At 37.2% G+C, this 16,789-nt stretch overlaps 1 protein-coding gene across 1 annotated transcript; it reads right to left on the reverse strand.

Annotated features, from left to right (window-relative positions):
* Nucleotides 1-1,824: 1,824 nt before the first annotated feature.
* On the reverse strand, nt 1,825-13,796 carry surf4 (surfeit 4). Its single transcript, XM_053484766.1, has 6 exons — nt 13,514-13,796; nt 9,094-9,280; nt 7,981-8,057; nt 7,456-7,499; nt 6,083-6,269; nt 1,825-2,959 (listed from the first exon to the last, which is right to left on the reverse strand). Exons 1-6 carry the CDS (start codon nt 13,559-13,561, stop codon nt 2,693-2,695), a joined length of 810 nt encoding a protein of 269 aa, XP_053340741.1. The 5' UTR covers nt 13,562-13,796; the 3' UTR covers nt 1,825-2,692.
* Between the last annotated feature and the right edge of the window lie 2,993 nt (nt 13,797-16,789).

The raw sequence follows: 16,789 nt of genomic DNA on the forward strand, positions 1-16,789 counted from the left end.
TGCCTGTAGTGTGTATGATGTCTGTGTGATGGGTGTGCCCTGAACCTTGAGTGATAGGCTGCAGACCTCATACAATCCTGTACAGGATATGCAGCATTGAGAAAGAAGAAATAATTAAATAAGTGTGCATGAATTTCATTGCGAACGGTCCAACCGGCATTCTATGAGTGCTGATATAGCGTACAACAGCACTGGGATGTTTAACGATGTGCATCACTCTGCTTCACAGATCTTCTAACAATCATTAATTACACTAATTTTTTTTGGTTGCTACAGTACATTGTAACAAAGTGTACAGAAAAAATGGACATTGCAAAACTATTTGTGTTGGTAAAGCCAAATAACTGGTTAAATAAACAAACAAATCATAATCTGTTTATCATAAATGGTGCTTGGAGCTATTGTATAAAAATGATATCACACTTGAGATTGTGCTGTTGTACTGATATTCAGAACAACAGCACAACCTGCGTTGTGAAACCGGTTAAATATATTATATATTATTATCTATATTATCATCATTCACAGATCGACCCCATACACCCTAAATGTCAAAAAACAGAAATGTATCAATGGCGTCATCAATTATCGATTCATGAACAGGATCCTACAAAATTGCATTGGAAGCTTAAGTCTTATCTCATGCATGACTTTTACCTTCATCAAGAAAGTAAAATTCCACCAGTGTTAATGGAAACAGCATCCAGCCTCAGGTACATTTGTATATTGGAATATGCATGGATGTTTTTTCCTACCTAACTTTTTTCTTTCTCTATTACACTCCTGAGCTGCCAGTGATCCAGAACCGCCCTGCCCTGTAGAGCTGTCTAACTCAACCATCTAGTTGGACATCTTGTCGCATGGAGCCCGTGTGGTCCGCTTGGTCATTCTTGACTTTGTATGGTTCCACATCAACTGACGCAGACAACTGTTCTCTGATGGCTTGTGACTCCAGTCGCTCAATAGAGGACTCAAATTCCCACAAACGGTTTTGTACCAGAGCCTCCAATAACGAAAGTGGACTCTATATTAATTCAAACACATCTCCTGTTATTTTGAACTTCCAACCCCCTAACACACAGTATGACTGCAGATCCATCTCTATATCTATCCATTATCACCCAAAGGCAGATGGGTTCCATGTGGAGTGTGGTTCTTCTTAAGGTTTTTCCCATTGCTATGCCTAAGAGTTTCTCCTTGCCACCCTCGGCCTTAGGGATGATCTAATCAATATGAATTGTACATATTTTCTGACACATTTCATACTCATTTCCATAATTTTTTTTTTATTCTGTAAAGATTTTTTACTTTACATTTTTTGAGCTTTCAATGACAGACATGATTATAAGAAATATTTTATAAAGTGCTGTCTAGTAAAGGCTACTCCAAGTGTGTGAAAGCATTTTCCAAAACCAGAAAATGCCTTTTAGGCCACTTCAAACAGACTTTATTTTTGGATAACCCCTAGAAATAACCCCTAGAGATATCCAGAAATGTCCTTTTGAGTAGACAGTGAAGATGGAGTTTTGGTTCATAAGTGTGTGCACTATATTGCCATATTTTGATGTCTTCTGACTGAACACATGGCCTTACAGTTAAGATTTTATCACCACCTGTTGCTCTCCTTTTTTTTTTTTCTCAGGCATAGCCCACTTTAAAAAACACTTGTGTCTGTGAGAACTAGGATTTTGGTTTACGTGTATAATTATCATGAACCCTGCAAGTAAAATGTGTACATACCCTGAAGAAGAAATAGCACATGCTCTGAAAACACATTTTATGAACAAAAGACATACACCTTTTTTTTTTTTTTGCTTTTATTTTTTTTCTCCGCCTGAAAACAACAAAAAAAAAAAAAAAAAAAAAAATACATTATAAACTTCTGTAAATCAATGTGTTATTTTAACGACAGCAAAAACACAGATCAAGACAAAAAAAAAAAAAAAAAAAAAAAAGACCTCCTGACTTGGGCAGAAGTGTAAAATAGTGTTTTTTTACGTGTACGATAAATCCAAGCTTAGTTTCAGCCAGTACACAGTCCACTAGTGTGAAAACACCGCAGCCAGATTCCGCCTTACTATTCCGTAGGGGGCTTAAAACATATCGAATCCCCCCGCCCTTCTCATCTGAACCACGACCAGTGTTACAGGAGACTCTGTGCACCCCAAAAGCCAGAGCATCAGTTCATTATTTAGAAGCATCTTTCAGTTAGATCGCTAAATTACTGTCGTTTCACAGAGTTTATACTGTACATGTGTACACATTCACAGCTATTTCTCAAGTGTTTTAAAAAATAACAACCGTATAAGCAATGTGCAGGAAAAAGCGAAACACCCCAAACAGGGGGACATTTACAATGCTTGGACAACAGTGACAGGGGGGAAGAAAAGCAAAATAACATTAAATCAGACAGTTCCATGTCATTCAGGCTGTTTTTTTTCTTCTTCTTTTCTTTACACTGGGATATAATCAGGCATCTTAAAAAATTATATTTTTGTCATTGTAAATTTGTAAAAACAAAAAGCAAGAGAAATGAAAAAAAAAAAAAGGCAGGTGAAGAAGAGAATGAAGAGAGGTGGCTCCGGGTTGGACTGGGTTGTTTTAAGATTTGTGGGTCCTTATGTCCTGGGCAGTAGATTAACTTATTTTTTTTTTCCCTCCTTCCCCTTTTATTGTAGAGGAAGAAGTCTTCTTACCACTCCTTCTTCTTCTCGTCCATGGACACGCCCCCGGGACCGAGAGCCACCACTAGCAGCAGGCCACCGACGACCGACGTGGTCTGGAAGAAATCGTACTTGAGGAAGTCATGCATGGGCTTGTAGGTGGGAACCGTCCAGAAAGCGTTGAAGTAGACGTTGATGGCCATGAGCCACGCCACCAGGGTAAGAGCCGCCAACTTGGTCTTGAAGCCGATGGCCACCAAAATGATGAGCGCCGTGCCTACCATGTTTTGCAGGATCTAAAAGGAGGATGGAGGAAGTAAGAGAAATGTAAGAAAGGAAGATGATAATTACAAAATGAAATTCAAGATTTGGCTGATCGTTATCCATTGTAGATTTAAAAGATTTAACCATTCTGCATGTTCTTAAGTAAAGTTTGGTGTTCCACAGGGTTCAGTTTGCTTTTTTTTCCCTGTACATGCTTCTTCTGGGCAACATAATTCGTGAGCATGGTACTAGTTTTCATTGTTATGCTGGTGTGCAGGACAAAAGAGATTAGATGTTAATTAACTTCCTTCTGCCTAATCCTGATAAGACAAGTTCCAGTCATATGAGCCACAAGCAGCTAGAAGTAAGCTTTCCTATCACACTGTAACTTTAGATGGCCTTTCTGTTCCATCAAGTGTAACAGTGAAAGACCATGGTGTAATTATAGATTTGGAACACATGTAGATAATATTACCAGGATAGAATTCTTTTATCTCAGAAATATTGCCAAGATAAGAAATATATTGTCACTAAATGATGCAGAAAAACTAGTTCATGCTTTTATCAACTCTAGGTTGGACTACTGTAACGCCTTACTGTCTGGTTGTTTAACTAGGTGCATAAACAAGCTTCAGTTAGTCCAGAATGCAGCAGCGAGAGTCCTCACTAGAACCAGAAGATATGAGCAGATAACCCCTAGTAAATATAAAGTAGTGTATAAATAATAGCAGTCCAACATCAGTAAACAGATCAATAATTGTTTTTGGGAGAAATTATATTTCTTCACGGTAAATATTTTACTTGTAGGTGTAGTGGAGTAATAAAAAAACAACAGACCCAACAGTCATGACTTACATGAATCTAATTCTGTGTAACTGAATTATTAATTAAAAAGGGGCATGTTTAAAATAATAGCAGTGTAAAGTTCAATTAGAGAGGTAAATTATTCTGTGAAAAACAGGTTGTCCTGTGCATTTCTCTGTGAAAATGAAATAGGTTGTTTCAGACATTGTTCAGAAGAACAGCGTACTTCGATTGAAAAGGTGATTAGAGATGGGAAAACATACAAAGAAGTGCAGAAAATGATAGGCTGCTCTGCTAAAATTATATCAAGTGCTTTAAAATGGAGACCAAAACCAGAAATCTATTAGCAAGAAGCTCCCGCAAAGTCCCATTGTGGAAAAAAAGACATGTGCTAAAGGGGTTACAGTTCACTTGATGATGAATTTAAAAGATGAATGATGACTGCTATTTTTTTGACTAATACTTGTTTTCTTGACATACATTAAACTAATAATACATTTAACACAGTTTTCTTATGTTGTGATTCAGAATAGAATGTGCAGGGTGTCCAATGCATTTGAGTGATTTAAAAGTGAATGAAAAGTTATTATATGGATATGGAGCTTTACTCACTTTTTTTCAACACACTGCTATTATTTTGAACACAACTGTACATTCACTTTATACATTGTTTGATTGTGACCATACCCGCCATCTCTCCTTCTTTCTCTTCACCTCTCTCTCCCTCTACCCGTCTCTTTTCCTCTACATGCCTCTCTGTCTAGCTATACATGTCACTCCTGAGCTGGCAGTGAGCTATCCATTTCACCCAAATAAGGATGGGTTCCCTGGTTCCTCTCAAGGTTTTTTCCTACTACCATCTCAGGGAGTTTTTCCATGCCACTGTTGCCATCGTCCTCGGCTTGCTCATCATTGAGTTTGAAATGCTACTTCTGACGTATAAAGCATTAAATAGTCTTGCGCCGCAGTATCTGAGTGAACTGCTTGTGTCTAACGATCCGCCACGCCTACTTTGATCAAAGGATGCAGGCTGCTTGTCAGTACCGCATATTATGAAAACTACAGCTGGGGGTAGAGCTTTTACTTTAAAAGCCTAAAGTTATGGAATAGTCTTCCAATTAATGTTCGGGACTCAGACACAGTCTCAGTGTTTAAGTCTTGACTAAAAACCTATTTATTTAGCCAAGCATTTTTAAAATATATTTGCCTTAGGTAAAGGAGCAGATCTGGGGGACTCATGGACGTAGAGTATTACGGTGAACTGGTATGTTTAGATGTCTTCCCCACTCTCATTGATCCCTCAGGTTTGTTGACGATGAAGTGATTGGTCGCTTCACATCCCAGTTCCCCCTCATGTCTGTTTCCTTCTGGCTTTCCCTTTAGTTATCTTTTAGTTATGCTGTTATAGTTAGTCGACATGAGGGACAGTCATATCATTTTGATTCATACACATTCACATTTCATACAAAATAATTATTTTGGTTGTATAAAGCTGCTTTGCGACAATGTCAATTGTTAAAAGTGCTATACGAATAAAATTGAATTGAATTTAATTGTGGGAGAAAACCAGAGTACCCGGAGTACCCACCAAGCACACAGGAGTAAGGTGAGAATCAAGGTGCAAGGCCACAGTGCTAACCACTATGCCACAGAACATATCAATCACTCCTTGTTAATAATTACTATAAATAAGCTACACATGTACAATGTTTTATTTATTTTAAACACCTGCTGTGTTACAGGGGCAAATAACCAACTTTGATTTTTGCATCATACTGACATGTTATACTTCTTACTTACAATATCACAGATATCGACTGCAGAAGAAATGACTACGTTAATTCCCGATGCGAATTTCTTATATCTGCTGGAAAAATAGTTTTATGGAAATATAAAATTGTAATAAACTTAGAAAATGTCGGTGAGAAGAGATGAAATGAAAGTTTTTTCCTGGGGAAAAAAGCTGCCATCATATTCTCCCAGGGGCATGATGTGGTTATTACTGCTGAACAGTGAAAACAGGTCACTACAGGTCCTTAGTTACATTTAACACCCAGTCGAACAAAGAGGTGGAGTTTTTAGGGCCCAAGAACTATGACATCAGCCCTATATCATCATAGTATGTGAAGCGCCCTATTGTTTCCCCAGGGATTATAATTTTTTTTGTTTGAAGTATATTATTTATTTGTTTAGTTTTTTTACACATACAGAAAGAAGGCTCTGTCCGCCTGTCCTTCACAGTAAGTCCAGATGTCCGTATGAAAGACCGCAAAAACTGCTCTTCATTAAATTCTAAATAATTTCTTAATCAACTCATGCTACTACTCTGAATCCATCACATGATGTCTCACCGAGAAGAAGCTGGAATCGAAGTGCAGCAGGGTCATGAACATGAGGACGAGCAGCACACGACCACCCAGCTGCATGTACTGCTTCGGGGAGCTCTCGCCCATCGTAGGCACCCCGGCGAACATGCTCTTCCCCTCAGAGCGTGACTCGGCCAAGAGGAGCAACAACCCGCCTCCCAGAGCCATGTTCCTGCACACAAACACACCAACAAAGCACAGGCGTTTAATTTGGTCTCTTATCACATTAACACAAGACCGAGGTCATGTCTCATCGTGCTTAATTTGACCCCTATATCAGAGGCAGATTATTATAAGACGCTGTACAGTCGGGCAAAAAAGTATTTAGTCAGCCACTAATTTTGCAAGTTCTCCCACTTAAAAAGATTAGAGGCCTGTAATTTTCATCATAGGTATACCAAACTACTACCTCGACAAAATAAGGAGAAAAAAAAAAATCCAGAAAATCACATCAGGATTTTTTTTGTTCTCATTTTGTCTCTCATAAATGAGGTATACCTATGATATACACATGTATACCCAAGACACCTTACGTGCATTTGTCCCTCTCTCTCAAGTCGGGCCGGCCAGTAAGCGCATCAAGGTACAGCAGTATCAAGCAATCAATCTTCCTTTAATTAATTTTAAACTTAACACGTTTACATTTACAGCATTTGGTAGACATCCTTATCCTTAGTGGTTTACTTTTCTCTCATCATTCCTATATCTGAGCAGGTGAGGGTTGAGGGCCTTAGTCAAGAGCCCAACAGGGGCAGCTTGGTAGTACCAACGATCTTCTGCTCTTTAGCCAATGCCACCTTAGTCAATGCGTTACCCCTGCCCTATATACAGTCCAGCCACTCTGGTTTCTATGACTGCTGGTTACTATCAAAGCTGGTGGAAGTCATCTAAAAATAATTTAAAAGTATGTTGTGTGTTGAGCTGGCAGGGCTGTAACCTGAAACTAATTTCAGAGGCATATATATACTTTTACACACATACATATACACGTGTGTGTGTGTATATATATATATATTACAGTACCCAACACTATTGTTATAACACACACACACACACTTTTACAAACTCTTACTATTTTTCATATATCTGTTTTTACAGCCTCCCTTACAGTACCCAACACTATTGTTATAATAATTTTATAAATAGTTTAGGTTAGCGCTCGCTTTTGTTCTGGATAGATCTTAGTCGAACTTCATACAAGCTTTTGCTGCTAATCAAAAGAATAAGGAAATTATTTCTTATTTCATTTGCATATTTCGATTTGGAGTCTCTTTATAAATGCCCATTTTGCAAGATCTGAATCTGAAAATTTTCCCCCTGCATTAAATGCTAAGGAATTCATATAAAATAGCACTTACCTCATCAAAAACTTTAGATCCCATAGGATACTGTAGGCGACAGTCTGAAACAGAGAACCAGGAAACGATAAATACACACACACACACACACACACACACACACACACACATACCTATATCTACCTCATCTATACAGTGGAACCTTGGATTTTGAGCATAATGTGTTCCGAAAGTGGACTCGTACTCGTAAACCCAATAAAATTTTCCTGTAAGAAAGACTTAATACATTTTTTTAAATCAATAATTTGATTTAAATGGAAAATCTTATATTCGTTCCACAGCCTGAAAAAAAAAGACAAAAAAATTAACACAAAATATAAAGTAAAAATAAAACAAATTAACCTGCGCAAACCGTGTTACCCGCAATCCAAGGTTTCACTGTGTGTGTGTGTGTGTGTGTGTGTATATATATATATATATATATATATATATATATATATATATATATATATATATTTTTTTTTTTTTTTTATATATTTTTTTAAGCAAAATTCAAAATGTTAAAGCTAAACATTATTTCATTACCTGTAGTGCAATAATGCCAAATAATCCAAAGCAAGCATACTGTACAAAATTTCTACTGAGAACCAAGACACAGCCACCTGTAAGGGTAAAACAATAGAGTTTAAAAACATTCACACAGCTAAAACTCCAAAACAACACTTTTGTACCTCAGGTTTATTATATATATTTTAATTCTTGGATACCAGGCATTCTTGCACCAATTTGGTTTTAAAATCACGGCAATGATGGGCAATTATGAACATATTTTACACACTGAGACCTTAAAAAAATCTAAAGTGAATCAAACGTTATTTTGACTCAACTTCGATAAAAATTAGAAATACTATTTACCAGTAATAATAATAATAATAATAATAACTAGAGAGGCACATTTCCTGAAGAAAATGTGAGTGGTGCTTGCCATGTCATAGACATAGCCAATGTCATAGCTGGTGTTGGTCTCAATGTTAAGTCTATGGCACTTCGCAAGCACCACTAATAATAAGAAGAATGGCAATTCAATTTGTATTGCGATTCTTTAAGCATTATGATGTTGTAAATATAAAGATTTACTTTTCAGTTGCTGTTTTTTTTATATATAATTTTAAACAAACTATTTAAAAAAGAATTCCCTGCTACAACACAGGACACTGTAATAAAAAATGTCCGAAAAAATCTTGCATCAGCTGAGGTGTTTGTTTAAATTATTTTAAAAAAATAACCAGCATTTCTGCACAGACAGACCGGCCAGTTTCTCGATTTATACTTCAACATTTCTCTCGTCATATCTGAACAGTTACTTTAATTCATTTTTATTTCGTGACTCGTGTTGACTCACTTCCTTTATTTTTTTTAGATTCATGAATTAATATCAACAATGATAATTTTTTGCTACATTTTCTTGCAATTGAACGCGTAGGAGGATGTACTTTTGATTTTAGTTTTTTTGGATAAGGCCCGTTTAAACCTTAACATTATATCCCAGACATAAAATGCCGTCTTATATGACTGAAAGTTGAGGTTGAGGTTCCTCATTTTTTAGGTTTTTATGAATATCAACATTCGCACATTTGGACAGCTTGCTAAACGAGGCCCATTGTGGCTTAAATATAATGAAAGCAAATAAAAGCTCACCCAGCTGTCCTAATAGGTTAAGCAGCACAAAGCACGTGGCCAGGAAGTACCCGCAGCCCCAGGTGGCCTCGATGTAGTCTCTCTGCTCGTACCACTGGAACCACATGCGGATGCCGTCCTCCAGGAAGGTGCTGATGAGACACAGCCGCGCCAGGTGAGGCAGGTAATGTTTCGTCACTCTAAGGAACTACAAAAAACACAAGCGCTCATCTTAACATTGTCTCAAAAAAAAATATATAGATATATATAGAAAATATTTATCTGGCACAGACTATTCACTAGCGCGCACACACACACACAATATGGGCATTTTAAAAATGTCAGTCAGCCTACACGGCTTGTTTTTGGGCAAGGGGGCAGGGCCAGTGTTTTTTCTTTTGCAGCTCAAGTTAAAAAAATAAGTAAAACAAAAAACAAAATAATTCACAGATGTGTCAATTACAATTAAAAAGCACAATTTTTTTTTTAACCGATTAAACCATTAAACAATTAAACTGGGTGTGTCCACAACTTCTGATAAAACTATTTACCGTTGTGTTCAGCGATTACTGTTGATATGATTTACAGGCACGAACAGCTTTAAAAACAATTCTAATTTAAAAAATAATTAGGCAAATTATCAAGTGTTCTTCTTCGCGTAATTATCCCTCATTACCCAGTCGCATTTTCAAGACGGTGATTTAACAGTCTTGTACACAACATGCTCATTAAAAAGCAGTCGTGCTATCGTTGCCGTGTGAGCTGATACAGCTGTCTCGATCACTGATTGGTTGAGACCTTCTGGGAAGTGCTGATGTGGACCACTCGGTGAGAGGAAACATGTACTGTATGTGTGTGTGTGTGTGTGTGTGTGAACTGTGGAGCCAAACAGTGCTTGTGCAAATCACCTGGGTTTAAGCAAGGGGGGTGGAGTATCAGGGCTAGGTTTCTAAATTAAAAAAAAAAAGAAAAAAAAAAGGCTCAAGCTCAACGAGCAAAACACTGACATGATATCGGGTCTCGTATCTCAGGGCTTTCGTTACAGACTAAGAGATGAAGATGTTAAAAAATACAAAATTAAGACCAAACTTAGTTCACTTTTAATAATTTTTTTTTTACAGAGAGATAGAGGTTGTGTGACTGACACAGCATGTTTTTGTTCACTTTTTCTAATCCCTCTAGCTGCTCTAGCGGTCTAAAGATCTAAGATCTAAATATGTTGCTAAATACTACTATGTGACCTATACACCAGGGATACTTAATTAAAAGGTTAAAGAAATAAAATTTTCTTAAAGCTCTCACGTTTGTGTTAGGATTCAGGTCTCTATACAGTATATGCAGTCACTGTAAGTCTACACAAAATAAGCAACTTAAAATTTCCATAGCATTTCAATAATGTTTATTGTCAAGTTTCAATTACTATGTTAACTGTTTGACCTTCAAAGGCCTTGTATATTTACTTGTATATTTATGGAATAGTGAAAACGTGAAAGTTGCTCTGTCACACAGGGCTTTCAGTACGGGTATTTTACACATCTACACCCTCATAGTGAAGCTTCAACGTTACTGCCTTTTATTATCGCAATGGTTTCAGAAACAGATGAGTCAAACTGGTTTTAAAACCAGAATAAACATATCGATCTGTCCATTCATCTTTGAAGGTTCAGTTTCAATCAGTCTACTTTTTTTGTTTTTTTGGAGTAAGCCATGCTGTGTGTCACTTCTGTTTCTTCTACACTACACACTCTGTTTATAAACTATCACAAAATTATTCTCAGGATCATCAGGATCCAGACGGAACTACGCTCACTTGGTTTGGATCTGTACCGAAAAGCGACGTTCGATTAATATTAATTTGTTAAAAGCGTACTGATATCTCGGGGAAATCTATCGTCTCAAAAGTCACAATACCAAATTGTAAAGTCACGACTCTATACTTAAAAAGATACACAATATATATACTGAGAGACACAACAAGAAAATGTACCTTTATTATTATTATTTTTTTAATCTTTAAACAAAACTGCACGTCCGTCTCGCTTAACAAACAAACAAACAACAACTCCTGTACTGTAATGACTGAAGAAACTCCCAGATAAGCCAGTATATACAGTACCGTTCTACAAACGATGGCGCCGGGAGCAGAAATCCGAGCTCCCGAGATCCCAAGTTTAGAATGCCGGTTATTTCCGGGAACATCTTTACTATGTATCAATTACTTTCATTACACTATAACAGAGTTGTTTATATAGACTTCAATTGATCTTTGTACAAACTCCAAATGAGTAAAAGTATATATATATATAACTTGTTAAAGTAAGACCACAGAGTAAGAGAGAGAGATAGAGAGAGAGAGAGACGACAAAGAGGCTTTTATAAAAGTGTGTGAAGAACTCTGCATGGCTGAGTTGTGTTACGAAGCCACTGAGCAATTGCTGGTGAAGACTGAACTTTGGTTTCTGGTATCAGCTGTAAAGTTGTGTGTGTATATAAAGCAATATCATGCTATAATTTATAAAATTGTGACACCTGTAACAGGTAGTTGTTTCACCTGAAGACAAGTTCTCGACCCTGTTCTTGTAAAACATCTTGTGTTGAGTGTTTTTCTAAACACTTCGGTTGATCAGCTGATTGATTGGATCAGGCATGTGAGAGAGCACTGGAGATAAGCCTCATTCAGAAGGGTGAAATGGTCATGGAGTCTAGGGGTGTTTACTATTTTACAGCTGTTGATTAGTGATTTTATTTGTGTTCTGATCAAAACCTGTCAGCATTTTTTTTTCCATCCTTTTTTAGGATTTTTTTTATTATTATTTATTTTCTACACAGATGTCACCCAGCTAGATCCATATACAACTATCGTTTAATCATAATTCTCAATTCTTGCTTTAAAATTGATGCAATAAGCACCAGAGCCTAGACACCATCACGGGAGAGAAGCATATTTATTATTATTTAAAAATGTATATTCTAATATTTTTATCCACCTCTCTCCACAGTGTTAGGTTAAACCTTAATGCAGCACTGTGTTCCTGGTGTTCAATTACTGTCTCCAGTTTATAACTAAAACAGACTTTAAAATACATTTATTTTAAATACTATGCAACTCATACTTATGGACAAGCCACAGCAGTGTAAAAAAGGCAGCTTCTCAAAAGCTCATCCGAAGAAGTTTGAGCTCATGTCTATGACATCATCTTTGAAAGAATTAAACCTCAAAAAAACAAGAATTTTCCTTCCCCCTTAAACAAAGCCATGACAAGGAAAACAAACAGAAAACAAAAAATGCAGACTCACCACTTTCACAACTAGCTAATTACAACTGCTTAACCTGCTGAAATTGGTGTCATAACGGTTCACAATCATAAGGACCATGAAAATCCCAGCGCTACCGGTAAATGGAAATATAGTATATCCGATGTAGGACCACTTACACAAGTGACTCAGATTTAATCTGAAAATACTTTTGTACAGTCGTACAAAAAAATAAAAACAATTAATTAATTAAAAAATTACACTTTTACGTGCCTTCCTACTTTTATTAGATATGGTCAATGGACGAGCTAGGCAAATCCGTGCGAGATGACAAACGGCATAGATGACATGGCGTCTAAACAGTGATCTACTTCCGTTCTCAAGTACGACCAGCGACCCAACTGGTCGTCCACTTTTCCAGTGGACGACAGTGATGTTTTCTCACTGATTAAACTGAAATAACATGTAGTCGGAAACGAAACGATCCCGTGGCCCTACATGGAGCAAGACACGCCATCAAAAGTGGGGTGGGACATACGCACTGTATCTAGAGAACATGCATCTGATTGGACAAACACAACACTAGTACAGGATGAGTCATGAAAGAAGTGACATACAAGTCTTTGAAACTGTTACTATAGAACAACTCGGAAAGAGCTGTGGATTGTATTTCAGGGTCTCAGAAACAGTCCAAAGGGTGATAAATTTGAGAGATTTGAGAAACCGTTACCTAAAACCTGAGGAGACGTTATAATGAAAACTTTCACTAGTTGTAAATGTGTTATGCTTTGTTAAAACTTTCCTTACACAAGCTAAGCTAAGCTAAGCTCGCAACATCTTGTCAATTTACACAGAGATAGTGCTATTTTTATAACCTAGCTCAGATGATACACTCCTACAAACTACTTAAGTTATTTGCAGTTATTTTAGCAAACTAGCACTAGAGCTAGCTAGCACAGATTTGCCCATGTTTCCTAAACTTTTTACGCCTTACAAGAACCAAACAGTGATGTATGTTTATATATCTTTTTCTTTACTTGTGTTTAGCTAAGCTAGCGACAACGTCTTCTCATTCAGTTCAATTCAATTCAATTGCAACTTTCCTTGCTAGCTAGCCTAGCCGGATAAGCTAATCAAGCCCAATATGAGACAGTTTCCCGAACAGTCGGTTTCCGTTAATCGGTACCTGATCCGCGACATCCTCCGCCGTGCTCATGATGTCCTCCTGACCCATGGCTGGTCGATTCTGTGAAGACGCCCGCTGTCAGAATAAAATAAACCTGTTGTTGTTGTTGGTTGTTCTCTCGCTCTTATTTCAGGCAGAGTTAGAGAGATTTAGAGATTTTTCCCCCCCGCCTGTCCGTCAAGACTAGGCCGCCGCCGTCCCACAATCCCGCGCGCGCCGCTACGATAAGCCCCCCTCGCGCGTGAGACGCGGCGCGCGGACTCGCCGTGTGTGCCACGTGTACCGAGAAGGTCTGCGGGCGCGCGCGCGTGCGTCTGCTGTACTGTACACTATGCTATACCATACTACCCACACTGTAGTACACTACGTACCTGCACGTGTGTGTTTATGTATATATGTATACAGTGCTGTGTATTTGCCACCTTCCTGAATTATTATTATTTTTTTTAGATTTCTCTTTCTCACACTTTCAGATGATTCAGATCACCAAACAAATTACACGAAGATAACCAAAAACATAAATACAAAATTCACTTTTTAAAAATTATTTTATTTATAAAGGAAGAAAAAAAGAGGTGGGACCCTGGAGGGTTCGGGTTTAATTTGCAATTTCGCGCGTGTGTGTGTGAAGTTTGCATGTTCTCCCTATGTTTGGTGGGTTTCCTTCGGGTGTCCTGTCACAGTCCAAAGACATGCAGATTAGGCTAACTGGCGATCCCAAATTGGCCCATAGTGTGCGAGTGTGTGTAGCCTGGATTGGCATCCCGTCCAGGTCCCCAGTCTCCTTTGAATAGGCTCCAGCTTCCCCGCGACCCTGTATACAGGATAAAGCAGTATAGACGATGAGTGAGTGAGTGATGAAGGAAAAAAAGTTCAATTGTACCTGGCCCTATGTGAAAAAGTCATAAATGAACTATTATTTTTAGAGAGCGGCATTAAATTTCACTTGGCCTGATTACTGCCAGACCTGTTGAATTGAGAAATCACTTAAATAGAACCTGTCTGACAAAGCTACACATCCCCAAGCAACACAATCTAAAGAACAGGAAAATAAAAAATTCAAGAACAGATTAAAAAGAAATTAATTAATTATCATGTATCAATCTGCAAAGGGTTACCAAGCCATTTTTAAGGTTTTGGGACTCCAGTGAACCATGGTAAGAGCCAGTATAAACAAATAGAGAAAGCTTGAAACAGTGGTAAACCTTCCCAAGATTGCCCGGCCTACTAAATTTACTCCCAGCGCACAAAGACAACTCATTTAAGAGATTGTAAAAGAACCCAAAACAACTTCTAAATAACTGCTGGTCTCACTCACCTCAGTGTTCATGATTTAACAATAAAAAAGAGACTCCAAGACTCCAAAGCAAGGAGTATAAAACTACTGCTGACCAAAAAAACCCACAATTGTTCATCTCACATTTTGAAAAAAAATATTTTGATTATTCCCATGACTTTCTGAATTGATGAAACAAAAGTTTATCTTTTTGGGAAGGTGAGCTTCCTGTTACAACTTGTGTGAAAAAAACAAACTAAGACAGCGTTTCATGAAAAAAACAAAAAAACATTATACTGACAGTCAAACCTGGTGGTGGTAGCGTGATGGTCTGGGGCTGCCATAATTGATGCAACCATAAATGCTTCAAACACGCAAAATCCTGAAAGAAAATATCTGGCCATCATGTTTGTGACCTTAAGCTCAAGCACACCTGGATTATGCAGCAGGACAATGATCTGAAATACACAGCCCAAAAATTTGTTTTAATCGTTTGGAGTGGCCTAGTTAAAGTGCGTATTTAAATCTGATTGAGATCCTTTAACAGGCCATTCGTGGTTGAAAACCCTTCAGTGTGGCTGGATTGAAACAATTCTAAAAAGACGAGTGGGCCAAAATTTCTAGGTTTATAGGTTTAGGAGCAATAACTTTTTCACAGAGGGCCAGGCAGTTTTTTAATAAATTAAATCATCATCATTTAAAAAAAAATAAAAATTTTACTTTTGTTATTTTTAAGTAATAGTAAAATATGTTTGATGATCTTAATCATTTAAATGTGACACTATGTCTACCATGTTTAAAGTTGATGATGTTGTTTAAGATGATGATGATGTAATATGCTTTTAAACATGAGGCTATCCATTCCTTCTTCATATTCTTCTCTGCCAGTTATTTTGGTACAAGTTCTTCTTGTTCCTGAACTAGGCAGGTTTTTTTTAGTTTTTTCTATTTGGTCTTTCTATTCTTGAGCGTTACCAGTGGTTTGCATCTTGGGGTAAATTGTCTGTATTTACACACACACACACACATATATATATATATATATATATATATATATATCTCAGACAGCACTTCCGTCTTTAACGTAAACAACAGGTTTATATTTCTTTGCTCCTTCTAATACAGTTTAATTACAGCTCATACAAAGTTTTGTATACTTTCCTAATACTTAGTGTTTACTTTTTAGTTCTTAGTGTGTTTGCAAAAGTTTTAAGTACTTCATATTCCCATAATCCGTTTATAAAATGCCTTTTAGTTCCTAATGTTTTTGCAAGTAGTTTTTTTAAACAAGTACTTAAAATGCGTTTTAGTACTTAGGGTTGTCCCACTTTGTAAAGCTTTTGTTAAGGCTTGTAAAGCTCTAAGAACGTCCTCACACTATTTCAAAGACAGTTCTGCACTCAACTAAATACATAGAAATATATAAAATCAATAGAGTAAATGAAATCTTTTTTATTAAGCACTTGGATAACTAATTAAGTGCAAAGATTTTGAAAGCAGTATTGTTAGTTAAACGTCTGTTAATTGGATGTCTACGTCAGAATTTCTCAAATTTGTTAAGAAAAAAAAGGAAAAATAATTTTTTTAGTTAGTTTGGCTTTATTCGTCACACATTCCCTATTCCACAGTGAAATTCTTACTTCACATTTTCCAGCTTGGGTTAGAGAGCAGGGTGTGCTAGGATACAGTGTACCTGGAGCAGACGGGGCTAAGGGCCTTGCGCAAGGGCCCAAATGGGAACTTGGTGAAGCTGGGACTTGAACTGCCAACGTTCTGATCAGTAATCAAGAGCCACTGAGCTACTACTTTCATTTCACAAGATTTTGGGGTCAATCAAGCCAAACCAGGACTGACAAAAACCAGACCAATGACATCATCTTATGAGCTGATTTAAGTTAGGCAAGACTTACTGCTGACATTTAGAATTTTACTTCTGGGCAAGATATAAAGCAGCTCTAATCAAAATAAAATGCTTACTAACAATAAAGTACTGAAAGAAT

This window comes from Clarias gariepinus, chromosome 24 (genome assembly GCF_024256425.1).
Source record: "Clarias gariepinus isolate MV-2021 ecotype Netherlands chromosome 24, CGAR_prim_01v2, whole genome shotgun sequence".
Classification (NCBI taxonomy): Eukaryota; Metazoa; Chordata; class Actinopteri; order Siluriformes; family Clariidae; genus Clarias; species Clarias gariepinus.